Source organism: Lissotriton helveticus, chromosome 1_1, assembly GCF_964261635.1.
Source record: "Lissotriton helveticus chromosome 1_1, aLisHel1.1, whole genome shotgun sequence".
NCBI classification, from domain to species: domain Eukaryota; kingdom Metazoa; phylum Chordata; class Amphibia; order Caudata; family Salamandridae; genus Lissotriton; species Lissotriton helveticus.
The window spans coordinates 1,783,051,357-1,783,066,607 of NC_136057.1; the positions used below are offsets into that span (position 1 = coordinate 1,783,051,357).

Consider the following 15,251-nt stretch of genomic DNA (forward strand, 5'->3'; position numbering starts at 1 on the left):
GAGCTCGTCATGAGCATGGGGGTGCTCTGCGCCCCCCCTTCCCCCCTGCCCTCGCACAGCAGGGGAATAGCCCCAGCAGCCAAGGGGTTAAAAGAAATAGATCTTTGCGGACGATGAGATTTTCCCAGGACAAACTCCTGTCTTATCATATTTTCATGGCTAGATATGACCTGTAAAGAACACTAGCATCTCCACTGACCCCATTAATAAAACACCACAACAAAATATTTTGTCTCAAGTGTTGTATTCACTCTTATATTGTGGTTGCTATAAAGATGTGCAGGAGTATTAAACCTGAAACATCCCATGGGGTAGAAAATCCATTAAGCTGCATCTTGCTTGTCTATAGGCAAGGTGATCTTTCCTCTGCAGTACAATATAGAAACAAACACTGGAAAAACCAATATGTCTGGCTTTCGCTGGTTGATTTGTGTTTGTTGTAAAACCTTTATGTTCGGTAAACTGCTGGGCCCTCATCAATCTAATAAAATGAATAAAAGCATCCGTATTCTGTTATCACATAACATACATTGTCTTAGTACTACCTGGCACTTGAGAGAATTACTTTGTGTGTGATTTAGTAGTTGAGAAAGGGCAGACTGCTGTCACCCACAGTGAAATTAGCCATGGGCTGAAGTGTCCTGAACCATTGTCCCCTCAAGTGGGTGGAACAAAAAGGTGAATGAGACCCTAAGGCCAATAGATGAAGAGGGTTGGTTGAAAGTGCATAGAAGTAAGAACATTATACATATCAAGTCAAATTAAATGGTCTTGGACCACGTCAGACCAAAAAACAAAAGCTACATGAATAATTAAATTGCCACATCCTGACTGGCCATTCACTCAGCCTGGCTAATGTAAAGGCTTTAGGACCTCTTCTTCATTGCAATTACTCACATGTCCCTCTATGAATGTATGTTTCAACCCCTTCCCAATCTCTGACCTGGTAAACGCATGCTGCCCATTTATAGGTTTCTGGACAGAGCTGGGCAGGCCTGTTGGTTTGTGATGAGTTTTGTGATTGATGAGCTTTGCAAGTTCTTCACCGTGGTTCCTTGAACCATTTAAAGGCAGGACATTTGGTGTCCTAGCTAGGTGCGGGACAATCCTGGAAAAATCTGCACAGTTTTCCAGCTTACTGTGACCCAAGAAAAGGAGGGACAGTACTGGAGTAATGGCTATGGAGCGCTCAGAGCGAGGACCCACAGAACCCCTAGATGACCAGCTCAACATGACTGCTCAAGTCAACGCAGTGTGCACCTTTGCTTCCACATACTACACGTGCTGCATAAAATCTTCAAATGGTTGCCTCAGAACACCAGATGGACTGTCACACATGCACTTTTCACCAGCAGGCTGGACTACGGCAACACTCCAAGTTGGAATCTCCAACCAACTCCTACAAAGACTCCAGGCCATCCAGAATGCAGCCGCAACAACTCCTACTCAACCTCCCATGCCGCATCACAGGAAGCTTCACTGGCTCCCCATTCACAAGCGCAGCCAATTCAAACTTCTCACGCACACTTACAAAGCCCTACACAACACAGGGCCAGAATACCTGAACAGCCGCATGCACTTTCACCAACCCACCAGACACTTATGCTCTGCCTCAGTCTCACACAATTCCTGCACCTGCAAAAGCAAAACTGGAGGTTGCTCATTCCCTAACGTTGCCCCCAAGACATGGAACAACCTCTCTCAACACATCAGAGCCTCCTCCTCACTTCCTGAGTTCTGCAAGAAGCTGAAGACCTGGATTTTCATGTAAGCACCTTGGGGGACCCCAAACCTACACACCTGCCCAAGCGCCTGGATACCCTCTTGGGTAAATAGAGTGCTATACAAATGAATGTAAGATAACATGGAAAAAGATACACTGGATTTTTTTTATTGAAACGCAATTTATTACGATCCTCTCAAAAGCATATAGGCACATAGCGAGGTGAGCTCATAAAAAAACCAGAGTTGAAACAAATAACATAGTTAAAAGAAATGTGAGGTATTTAAATATTGGGTGGGACAGGGTATTTCTATAGATGAGATCTATATGTCTCTTAAAAGCGCCTCTACACCACCTGTCCTTCCAGTGAAGAGACCCTTCACCAAATCTGCTACCCTGCCTCCACTTGGTGTCAAGATGTCACTGGGCTGTAGTAAGCCAGGGAGAAGGAAGTAGACCAACGTGGCTCTGCACGATCCACTTGGCAAGGCAGTGACTTTCTGTCACTGAACAGGAACACAATTCAGTTAAACACAGCAATACAATATCTAATGAACAAGCAACTTACAAGTATTTGTTTAAAAAGAAATCTCTCTTTAGAACTCAAAAATGGCACAGAAAATTCTGTACATTAAAGAAACTAGGGGTGATTGAGCCACTGAAAGCTTGAGCCAGATGACGCTCTTGCTCGAGGTCATCCAGGACACTCAGGCCAAAAAGAGCCAAGCTGTGAGTCAGTGACTGACTTCTGAAGCCCATAGCGTGACAGGAGGGAGACTGCGGAGGAAGAGACGGGTCAGGGGAAGTTGGCTAGAGGGTAGAAAGAGTCAGGGCAAATAAGGATATTGCTGACAGCCTGGAAAGGTACTTGTACCTGAAAAGGAGAATATGTTTGACATGAGAAACTGTGATAAAAGGAGAAGATAAAGTGCAGCAGGAAAGATACTAAGAAAAAGGAGTGAGACTGCAAAAAGGTGAGATGAGAAGCTGTAGGCTGGGGCAAAATCAGTAGTGTGACACGATTGCCTGCACTACCAGCCTATTGAGGGCACCAGCTTGTAACCTAAAGCGCATAAGCAGTAATGTGTCAAACATGCTGCTCGCGATTCCTACCACTCTAACATGTTACAACTATTTTCTAGCTCGGTTTGTGCTTTGAATCTTACACCCAAGCCTGCCCCAGGCTTTGCTCTTCCAAGAATCTGCCTTGCTCATCTATAGAAGAAACTGACGTCTGAGTAGGCCTGAGCATGAGCCATCATCCCCAACATATCAATGAAGAAATGTGAGATCACCACCGAATCGCATAATGACAAGCTACTTTTTCTATGTCCAGAACGTTCTGTGCCAAATGCTGAAGAAAAGTCTTTTATAGGGTTCTGGGACCGAAAGATCTTTCTGGCTGGGTCCGAAACTAGATCATATCCTCCAGTGGTTTTGGCCCTGCCCAATAAGCATGCCAACACGTTTCCAGTTCTGCCAAGTTTTGGACCTAAGGGACTAAGTGGGCATGGCACCTAGGAAATGTATGGTGAGAATGGAGGCAGATGTCACTAAGACCTCCTATTCAGCACCGTCTGCTGCATTTCTTTTGACAAACAAGGTCACTGCTCTCCCCACTGGTCCTTTCTTCTTTGTAACCACTGCCTCTCCCACTGACTCCAGCATAGGATGCTTGTGCAGGTAGAGAAGCCGGAGAAGATGCAGAAGGCACATTCTAGTTGCAACACTGTTTCTGTGGCACTTACCGGAGCTGCTGTAAAGACTGCATGTAGGCGCTGCTATGGTCACAGACGGAATCAGACAATGGTACAGTGGTGTTTTCACAGTTGCAATCAGAAAATGTAGATGCCGTGGTAGTTTGTCCGTTACAGCCACAACTGGGCGCCTTTAAGGGTGTGATGGTCAGAATTCAACAATCGGTTACACTGGTTTTATCACAATCTGGCAGTCTAGAGTCACTGATGGTGCAACAGTATCAAATCTCGACTGTAACTCCTGTAAAACAGTTTTTCCTTCACACGCAACCACTAATCGTGCCATACTGGTAGTACGGAATCTGTAGTCCAGAGCAAACACTGGTGTGATGCAGAAAAGGTTATATCCTGGAACCCCCTTGATGATTACTAAAGCTCTTACAGCCTGGACATGAGGCTGGCACTGCCACGGTCTTCATCCTGCAGGAATCTCCCAATCAGGCCGGACACATTCTCTGGCTCGTTCAGGTGTACAAAATGGTTGCCCTGTACCACCTCCAGCTGATATCTCTACAGTGGGAGAGAAAAAAGATAAATTATGGATGTGTGTATTGGTTGAAAACGTTGTGCCACCTGAGCATAAGGAAGCACCTTGTGCGTAAAACATGATTCCGTCAGATGGCTGCACGTGGACTCTAAACGGCTAATATGGGTTGGTAATAATGGATAGGTAGGCACAGCTTCCTCAAGGACTTGGAAGCTGTGCCAGTGACAGCGCAGCCTGCCGTTTTGTTCCCACCATTTTCACTTTTAGGGGAACAGGCTTGCAACAGCCATGTCGTTTGTGTGGGTTCTGAGACAGGAAATCCTCCTTCAAACCATAAACCAGGTGGCAAAGTAACCAAACTTTTCTTGTGGGCCCAGCCTAGGGTTGGTTATTTTGGATATATGGGTGGTGGCAAGGAGGACCGAGGGGCATATTATGAAGAACGGCGTTAAAATTATCGCCGATTTAGCGGCAGGAAACTGCCGCTAAAGCGGCAATAATGGGCTTGATAATATGCCATTGTGAATTCCCATAGAGGCGGCGATAATTTTAACGCCGTTCTTGATAATATGCCCCCAGGTCCTTTTGGGTTGAGGGTCGTGAGCAGGAGGGCCGTGTCCTCCAAGGCACTCCCTGACACACCTTTGGCATGTTCGCAAGTGGAACAGCATACGTTTGTGTTTTATTTTTTTTATGTGCCTTGTGAGTTTGCAGTCAATGCTCTCTGCCTGTGACCCCCACTTGCATTAAGGCAGAGACGAAGGCACTTTATTGCATTGAAATATTCAAACATCGTTCGTTTAGTTGCTCACAAGGATGGGCCAGTCTGAATGTTAGTCAGGACCAGAACTTTTAATGTCCAGTTTACTCTATACACTATCAATTGGTTGCAGAGCAAAATACTGGCCATTTCTTCCCATTATAAGATTATGAGCTGGTGCCTGAATATAAATTTGTCTAAAATTCTCTATATTGTTTTTAAACCTATAAGTTCTCGCCCTTTTTAACTTAAGTCTTTTAAGGGATAGTTTAGTCCACTTTAAAGCACTTTAAAACATTTTCTTCATGTATTTACTGCTTTTTCTATTGCTAAGTGGATAAATGACAGTCTTTTTTGTATTTCTCAAGGATTTACCGATACAATCGATGTGGTAACCCTGCTGACTGATCATTAATCATGAAGCCGGTAGTGTCAGAAAGGTAACAGGGCTTGTAAGAGTTAATCAGATGACAGGGAATACCTTGGTTATTTTGTTGCTTGGCATGTGATCCACCAACCCCTCCCCCCCCCCCCCTTTCTTGGATATCAAACTGTTACACAAATAGCCCTATTGGAAGTGTATTTTGAAATCATTCTCACTTTTTCCTCATAAACTTGTAAATTGTGTTCCCTGCTTCTACCCTTGGTGCTTTAAATACACAAGGTCTCTTTTTTGTACCTAATCCCAAACTACAAGTCATATGTAAAATGGGTTGCACTCTATTTTTTTATGCTATGTTGCTGGCCCTGTATGTATTAAATTGCATCATTCAACACTTTCCCCAAAAATTTCGCTGTGAAATACCAGTCTGGTGCATGATTATGAATCAGTTTAAATTTATCAAAGTTACTTGCTAGCACGGTTTTAGAAAGCATAGGTAAAGCCAATAGGTCTCGCCTATGCAAGAACTATTGTCTTTAACAATGTGTTTTAGCCATGTTGTACACCAGCGTGGCTGCTGTTCAGCATTGCTAAAAGTTAGCAGTGTAGAGGAGAGAGGCGTGGAGTTTTGTAGAGTTGTAACTTGGGAAATTTTAGTGGCCACCCTCCTTTACGCCGATGATTTAATTGTATTAGAGCTGGCCCCTCGTGGCAAAGGAATCTAAATGCACTTCATGAATATTCTAAATAACATTATTTTAAAATCAACGTGCAGAAAAATTAAGTTGTTGTTTTCTCCAAAAGAAAAAAATCATTAGAATTTTGTTGGAAACTGGGAGCAATCTGTATGTCTCTTGAGAATGTCTATCCTTATTTTGAGAAAATATTTGCACAGAACATAGATGCAAAGTCACATACAGAACATAATGGGGCGAAAGCCCCTGCATATAGGGGAACTATTAATGCATTCTAAAAAATGGGGTGGTAAAAGACACTTTCAGTATTTGATAAATTTATATATGGTCAAAATACCACCAAACTTGTCCTATGGGATAGAAAATGTCCCTCATAAAAATTGGACTGGGTAAGAGTGGTCTGCTTAATTCAGACACTCTGTTCATCACCACCCCCTTTTCTGAATCATTTTGTCCACCATAAGCGTGGAAGGGTATACTCAGATGTGAGTCCCTTGCTCATTGCACCATCAGGATTCAAGCAAGCCGGGCCGGCGACTCCTAAAATGGCAGAAACCGGGCCCCGGAAGCTTGTTTCCTTCCCAGTATAAGAATTGGCTTGGTAGTTTGGTTTGCCCTGTTCCCATCATGCACTGGGACAGGAACAGACTAATTTGCATGTAGCCAGGTTCTGAGCTGGGATGGTGCAGTGAGCTAAAAAACGGTGATGGATCAAGCCCTGATCTTTGGACTGGGTAAGAGTGGTCTGCTTAATTCAGACACTCTGTTCATCACCACCCCCTTTTCTGCCTCATAAAAATTGGTCATTAGTTAAGAAAATTGAGGGGACAATGTACGCTCATTTTATTTAATGTTGCTTCTAGTATACCAGTCCAAGCACTATGGCTTGAACTTGGGATTCGGAGTGTGCTGCCTCAGTAAGATGGGGGTTTAATAATTTACACTCTAGAGAAGGTTTTTTAAGATGGATTTTAAAGAACTAATTGTGGATAAACATAACGTGTTTTCAAAGTTAACTCAATTGAAGCACTAACTAAAAAAATCAACTCCCATAATTAGTTTTAAATTAGACAGGATGTATTGTGTCACTCTGAAAAGTTGAAACATTATTTTAACTACAACCATATTGGGAAAGATGCAACCAGACCTATTGATGGCTTCCGAACATTGTATTAAAAGAACTATGGGGCATATTATCAAGAACGGCGTTATGGTGTGAACATGGGCTTCTATTGGAATTCTCCACGGCATATTATCAAGCCCATTATCGCCGCTTTAGCTGCAGTTTTCTGCCGCTAAACCAGTGATAATTTTAATGCCATTCTTGATAATATGCCCCAGAGTTTTTATTGCTGGCAGGCTACCACTTACGGCAGTAGTAGTGGCTTACAGCAGCACTCCTGTAGATATTTTCAGCAGTTTCTCACTAAATATATGGATCCCTACTTTGGCACTTGAGTGCTTTTATATGTGGTTTTATCGCCTATAAATTAAAGATTGATACTGTATTTACAAGTTTTTAGAGAAATTTTAGATTAGGTGTTTTACAGTGGTGGCTCCTCCGCTAAAGCGGAGGAGCGTCGCCCAACTTTTGCAGCAGTGAAATAAAGGAAAAATAAAATGATAATTACTTGATATTATTATTTTATCGTCTCCTGCTGCGGCAGCTTGCGGGGTGGGGCTACTCTGCTCACAGTGCAGGGGGAGGAGTGGTAGGCACACTAAGTGCAAATGACTGTATGGCCAGCTGTCTCGGGCCAGCCAAGCAGTCATGGGCACTTTGCATGTTCTCCACTCAGGCTGCATTACAGCCTGGGTGGAGAACATACCCAGGCTCCCATTCTCCGACTGAGCGCCGGACCACGGTGCGCAGACCAATCACAATGCTGCATTACAGCGTTGTGATGGGCTCAGGGGAGCCTTGGGGCCTCCTGTTCCAGCCCGAGTCTGACACGAAGAAAGATGCGGCGATGAGGTGTTTAAAAAAAAAAGTAACATTCCCTTATCCCCCCCCCCCCCCCTTACCCCCGATCCGTGCCGGCCTCCACTGTTTTTTTTTTTTTTTTTAACAATAGAGCTGCACTTTATTATAATTGTACAAATAATTTGTTTATCGGATGGATTGTTATAGTTAAATATTGTCTCCACAACAAAGTTTAAATGATTACAATATAAATGCCAAATATCACACTTAAATACACATTGCGCTAGCAGACCTGGCAGGATGTGGAATTTGGGTTCTAGTTTCAGGGACAATCACTAGCAATTGGTGTATTATACAGCACTGTCTCATTTGTATCAGCCGTAGCCTAATGGGATTAGAAAAAGAGCCTTAACAAGATATTTGGGCAGACCTCTTCAAAAAAGGTTTTGAAAAAACAGCAGAAATGGTGCTTGATGATCACTTTAAAAAAAAAGTATTCTAATGGTCGATAAGCATTTACCACCATCCAGTACATTTTTAATATTTACATGAAAATGTGTTGACTTGGGAGACACGCTTCTTGTTTGGACAGGATGTATTTTGTACCTACTCCACAACACACAGAATGCCGAACCTGCACTCTATGGAACAACATGGTAACCCTGAGTTCCAGTATTCATCGAATACATTTGGTTTTAATATCAGTGGTTCCTCCCAGGGGCTGAACTGCAGGCCACGTTTGGAAAGGTGTTGGCTATATAAACACATGAAGCAGAGAAAAAGAGTACAATGTACACGTTTCCATGGTGCTAACAATGCAACACAAAATCAAAAACACATGCATACCCATGAACACTGGCAGTCTTGAATATGCAATAGTAAATCCTTTGGGAAAATATCTGGAAGCAATGCATGAAGAACAACCCAGATACAACTTAGGTCTGTTGCATTTTTACACAAATCCTTCCAATGTATTTTTCATCAGTTCTGGAGCAAGGTGAAAGTCTGAAGAAATAATAAAAAGTTGTGGGAACCATAAGAAGCATAATAAAGTTCTTACATAAACTGTAGTTAACGCCTAACATAACTTATCTGGGGCGCGATACTAAATCAGAAACAATTTTTTTTTTTTGTTGACAAGTGGGATTAATAGATCTGGGCCTTTTGCTCCTCGTCTTACAATGTCTTTAGTAGTCTACCTCTCGGTCTTTCTAGGTATGTATCAGTCTCTCTTTCCGTCTCTCATTTGCCACCCCCATTTGTTCACAGCAATAGAATGAAAAATAAATGACAGGAGAAATGGATAGAGAACGTTATCTCTTAGCCCCCTGCTTCTCTTTAACTTTCACCCAGCAGACTTTCTTCAAGCCCTTTTTATTTTTATTAATGTTTTTTGTATTTTTGCATTTATAACAAATCCACACATCACGTACAATATCAATATTCCTGATCGGAGAAGGGAAATTCTGCTATATTTTGTTCATGTTTGGCCATGACAATATCCAATATAACCTGATCAGGCCCTCTACTCCTCCTACATGGATACTGTTTACCATGAAGAAGCATGCCTAACAGGGACAACAGAACACCTACATTTTAGCATAGGAGAGACATCAGGAGAAAAGGCAACAGCAACAAACACCTTCACGTTTTAGTATGAACAATACAAAAGAAACAAACATTGGCATAGCCAATAGGTCTTGCCTTTGGGACCTTATAAGTGGTTACAAAAGGGGGTGGTGATGGACGGGGCATTTGAATCAATCAAACACTCACACCCAGTCAAAAGATCTGGGTTTAATCCATCACCGTTCTTTAGCCCACTCTGCCACCCCAGTTCAGACATGGCTATATGCAAAGCAGTCTGACCCTGTGCCTCATGGGAACAGTGCAGCCCGAACTGCCAAGCCATGTCTTCCCTGGACCGGAAACAAGCTTCCGAGGACCGGTTTCTGGCATTCCAGCCGTCTTCAGCCCGGCTTGCTTGAATCCAGTGGCAAAGTGAGCAAGGGACTCACATCTGAGCATACCCCGCCACACTTATGGTGGCCAAAAGCGGTACAAAAGGGGGTGGTGATGGACGGGGCATTTGAATCAATCAAACACTCACACCCAGTCAAAAGATCTGGGTTTAATCCATCACCGTTCTTTAGCCCACTCTGCCACCCCAGTTCAGACATGGCTATATGCAAATCAGTCTGATCCTGTGCCTAATGGGAACAGTGCAGCCCGAACTGCCAAGCCATGTCTTCCCTGGACCGGAAACAAGCTTCCGAGGACCGGTTTCTGGCATTCCAGCCGTCTTCAGCCCGGCTTGCTTGAATCCAGTGGCAAAGTGAGCAAGGGACTCACGTCTGAGCATACCCCGCCACACTTATGGTGGCCAAAAGCGGTACAAAAGGGGGTGGTGATGGACGGGGCATTTGAATCAATCAAACACTCACACCCAGTCAAAAGATCTGGGTTTAATCCATCACCGTTCTTTAGCCCACTCTGCCACCCCAGTTCAGACATGGCTATATGCAAATCAGTCTGACCCTGTGCCTCATGGGAACAGTGCAGCCCGAACTGCCAACCCATGTCTTCCCTGGACCGGAAACAAGCTTCCGAGGACCGGTTTCTGGCATTCCAGCCGTCTTCAGCCCGGCTTGCTTGAATCCAGTGGCAAAGTGAGCAAGGGACTCACGTCTGAGCATACCCCGCCACACTTATGGTGGCCAAAAGCGGTACAAAAGAGGGTGGTGATGGACGGGGCATTTGAATCAATCAAACACTCACACCCAGTCAAAAGATCTGGGTTTAATCCATCACCGTTCTTTAGCCCACTCTGCCACCCCAGTTCAGACATGGCTATATGCAAATCAGTCTAACCCTGTGCCTCATGGGAACAGTGCAGCCCGAACTGCCAAGCCATGTCTTCCCTGGACCGGAAACAAGCTTCCGAGGACCGGTTTCTGGCATTCCAGCCGTCTTCAGCCCAGCTTGCTTGAATCCAGTGGCAAAGTGAGCAAGGGACTCACGTCTGAGCATACCCCGCCACACTTATGGTGGCCAAAAGCGGTACAAAAGAGGGTTGTGATGGACGGGGCATTTGAATCAATCAAACACTCACACCCAGTCAAAAGATCTGGGTTTAATCCATCACCGTTCTTTAGCCCACTCTGCCACCCCAGTTCAGACATGGCTATATGCAAATCAGTCTGACCCTGTGCCTCATGGGAACAGTGCAGCCCGAACTGCCAAGCCATGTCTTCCCTGGACCGGAAACAAGCTTCCGAGGACCGGTTTCTGGCATTCCAGCCGTCTTCAGCCCGGCTTGCTTGAATCCAGTGGCAAAGTGAGCAAGGGACTCACGTCTGAGCATACCCCGCCACACTTATGGTGGCCAAAAGCGGTAAGTGGTTAGCCAGATGTTTTTAAGGTATGTTATAGAGCAATGTAGCTGTTCTGTTCAATACTTTAAATAGTGTGCAAGTTTCAGATGGTGTCACAAGCTCTCTCAGCAAGCACTGTCTGAATGAAAAATACATTTAGGATTGACTTGCCTAATTTTTTAGCATTCGTGGTGTTTTTTCTGCAGTTTAAAAAATCTCATTTTTGATTGAAAACACAAAAAAAATGGGAGAAAAAATGCCATAAACTCACCCCGTGTAACGGGGGCTCAGTTTGCAAACCTCAGAAGGATGGGAGGCAAAGTGGCCTACCTGAGAAGTGATCGTGTGGCCAGCATGCTATGCAAAAGTTTCTGCGGTGCACGCTTTAACCCACTAAGCTCTCTGTATCTTCCAGATCTTTCCCCCTGCCTTGGCCTCCACGGGAACCGGGCTCACTTCCCACAGGGTCCATTAGAGTGCAGCGGGCTAGTTTACTTGGCAGCTCCGCAAAGTACCTCAGCGGTTTGTCACAGTTTAAAGAAGCAGCCCCCAAAGGGTGCCCTCAAGATAAAGATGGCGTCGAAATGCTGCTGCTCTACCTCAGAAACTCCAACATCAGGCTAAGACGCAGTGGCATTAATGAACGTTACTGCTAGTAGCCACAAGCTCTACAGCTGAGAGATCACTACTGCACAAAGACTAAGAAACCCACAGTAGAGTCAAAGTACACTGACTGTACACTAACAAAAGACGGTGACGACACACTCACGCTGTCAGGGCCGGACTGGCCATAGCGGGTACCGGGCAATCTCCCAGTGCGCCGCAGGGGTGGGAGCCGGTTTTGGGCCCCTGGGGCCGTTTTTAGGTCTCGTCTAATCCATCCTGTAGGGATGTCCCGTAGGGATGGTGGGCGAGATTTATCGTAAGGCTTCCGAAAAGTCTACCCAACTGCGGATCGCGTACAGTTCATGTGAGCCAGGTGCCTGCACAGGAATTCGCTCCCCCTACCCCTCCCACAAAGCAAGGCAAGACAAGACAAGAACATCAAAGCGACCGCGGCCGCTCTGATTCCATTTGCCACCAGCCACTTCACGCTCTCCGCAGGTCATAAACAGGACCATCTGCTCGTGAATCGGAATGCTGGCATGGTTGCCCAGTCCCCCTCCCAGCACTGCCTTTTCTCTGCCATTCTATGGTTTCCAATACTTCTTACTAAAACCTAGTTATCTATGCTGAAGTTTTTTTTTTTTAAGGGACTTGTTTGCATGTTTTGACGTGGCTGAGTGGGAAACAAATCGTTTCTCTTTTATTGCAGAAGCAACCTTTCAAATATGTGTTCCTGCTATCCACGTGAGTTGGAAATGACGTAAAACATGCTATTTCTGTGAGCAGGGCGGTGTTTAGGCTTCGACTCTAGATTTCTTCTCCATGGTTTCTTACAACATTTAGCAGTTTAACAGTAGCACTCTACCGCCCTCACTCTACCGCCCTCACTCTACCACTCTACCGCCCTCACTCTACCGCTCCACCTCCCTCACTCTACCGCCCTTGCTCTACCACTCTCGAATCCAACAAATCCCTCGACCCTTCGCAGTCCGGCTTCCGAGCCAAACACAGCACCGAAACCGCCCTCATCACAGCAACAGACGACATTCGAACTCTTCTGGACAACGGAGAAACTGTTGCCCTCATCCTACTCGACCTCTCCGCAGCCTTCGACACGGTCTGTCATAGCACCCTCATACAGCGCCTCAGCAACGTCGGAATACAACACTCTACTGCCCTCACTCTACCACTCTACCGCCCTCTACCACCCTCACTCTACCACTCTACCGCCCTCACTCTACCACCCTCACTCTACCACTCTACCGCCCTCACTCTACCAATCTACCGCCCTCACTCTACCGCCCTCACTCTACCAATCTACCGCCCTCACTCTACCGCACTCACTCTACCACTCTACCGCCCTCACTCTACCATTCTACTGCCCTCACTCTACCATTCTACTGCCCTCACTCTACCACCCTCACGCCCTCTACCACTCTTCCGCCCTCATTCTTCCGCCCTCACTCTTCCGCCCTCACTCTACCGCCCTCACTCTACTGCCCTCACTCTACCGCCCTCACTCTACCACTCTACCGCCCTCACTCTACCACTCTACTGCCCTCCCTCACTCTATCGCCCTCACTCACTCTATCGCCCTCACTCACTCTGTCGCCCTCCCTCACTCTATCGCCCTCACTCTATCACCCTCCCTCACTCTATCGCCCTCCCTCACTCTATCTCCCTCCCTCTATCTCCCTCCCTCTATCTATCTCCCTCCCTCTATCTATCTCCCTCCCTCTATATATCTATCGCCCTTCCTCTCTCTATCTATCGCCCTTCCTCTCTCTATCGCCCTCCCTCTATCTATCTCCCTCCCTCTATCTATCTCCCTCCCTCTATATATCTATCTCCCTCCCTCTATATATCTATCGCCCTTCCTCACTCTATCTATCGCCCTCCCTCACTCTATCTATCGCCCTCCCTCACTCTATCTATCGCCCTCCCTCACTCTATCTATCGCCCTCCCTCACTCTATCTATCGCATCACCACAGAATCACTCGTCGCCACCACAACATCACTCAGCGCCACCACAGCATCAATCTATGCAACCATTCAACAACAACTGGTTCAAATATGTTCTCTCAATGTTTCAAGCTTTATTACAAATGTCACAAAAAGATGTTAATATTTGACTTCTGTTCTTGGATTTTCGTCACAATAAAATACACAGAACATTATCTTCACAAAAGTTATTTACAAAAGTTTAAGCTATTGCCATTATAAATTACAATAACTTTTATTTAAGTATTAATTATTTAAAAAAATTAAAAGCCATTGTTATTTGTAATATCAATACATCTAAGTCACGCAAATACAACACATATTGCATTACAAATGCTATAGGTGTCACATTTGCGAAAGTTAAAACTATTGGAAATGTAAATGACAAAGCTATTAATTTAGCTATTTTCAAAACCAACCCATAAACACAAAATTTGTCATTTACAATACCAATAGCTCAAACTTTCCTAATGCGAGACCTATTGCATTGCAAATGCCTGTTGTTACAGGGTCGTTTTTGCAGCATAGTCATCCCTGTAACAAAATCGGCCAAAAACCGGCCCCGGCAAAGAGCTCGGTGGCACCCCACAAGCCCCCCGGCCGAGCACTTTGCCAGAGCCGGTTTTGGTTCCCAGTCCGGCCCTGCACGCTGTGTATGTATATACCAGCGGTAAAGGCAGGAGCCCGGGCTAAAGTTTCATTTTCGTTTTAAGAAGTTCAGACTTTTATTGGATTTAGAATTCAATGCAACTAACTACAGATTTGCATAACTAAATCCACACGCATATGTCTGCTCAGTTTTTGGTGCCAATAGTCTATCATTATTTATTTGCATGATTTACACGTTTACAAGTTTGCTACCATCTAAGCATTTACAGATTCACACTTTGCGACTGTCTTACATACGAGTTACTGAGTTTCAGATGGCGTCACAGGGTCTCTCAGCACGCACTGTCGAAATGAAAAATACATTTAGGATTGACTTCCCTAATTTTTAGTATTTGTGGTGTTTTCTGCAATTTTAAAAATCTCACTTTCAGCAAGCGTGGTCCCCAAAGTGAAAGCAGACCGCGCTACAAATGACAAACAAAGTAGAGTGGGAGGGGGAGCAAACATGGAGCGCAGGCTGCAAATGCGCGGTCCCCAAAGTTAAAGCAGACCGCGCTACAAATAACAAACAAAGAAGAGTGGGAAGGGTGCAAACATGGATGTTACGTTTCAGAGTTGGTCCAAGAAAGACTACTGTTCTTGTGATCTGTTCCTTCCCAGTGCCACATGTGCTTCTGAACCCAATGGCAGAAGAGAAGATGGCATCTATTGTATGGACGAGTGTAGATTTGAGTCTGTGTCCTAAAGAGCTATTCAAGATGTGACGAGAATCGACAACCACAATGTTCGTTTTACACATCAACAATATACTTTTCTGAGTCCAGTCATTGAAATAATGCACAGTCTGTGAATGTATGATTTAATGCTGTTGCAAAAACAGAGCTATGCTTCAGGGTACAGAGGCCTTGCTGGACAAAACAAATATCCATAGT

The 15,251-nt window shown here is 45.0% G+C and overlaps 1 protein-coding gene across 4 annotated transcripts in view; it reads right to left on the bottom strand.

The window, feature by feature from the left end:
- Positions 1-1,884: 1,884 nt before the first annotated feature.
- SERHL2 (serine hydrolase like 2) overlaps positions 1,885-15,251 on the bottom strand; it is a 105,010-nt gene continuing 91,643 nt past the window's right edge. For all 4 annotated transcript variants that reach the window (XM_078640385.1, XM_078640395.1, XM_078640392.1 and 1 more), the window contains one exon: positions 1,885-3,990. In XM_078640385.1, coding sequence (XP_078496511.1) covers positions 3,859-3,990 — 132 coding nt within the window. In that variant the 3' untranslated portion in view covers positions 1,885-3,858. The remainder of the gene's footprint in view (positions 3,991-15,251) is intronic.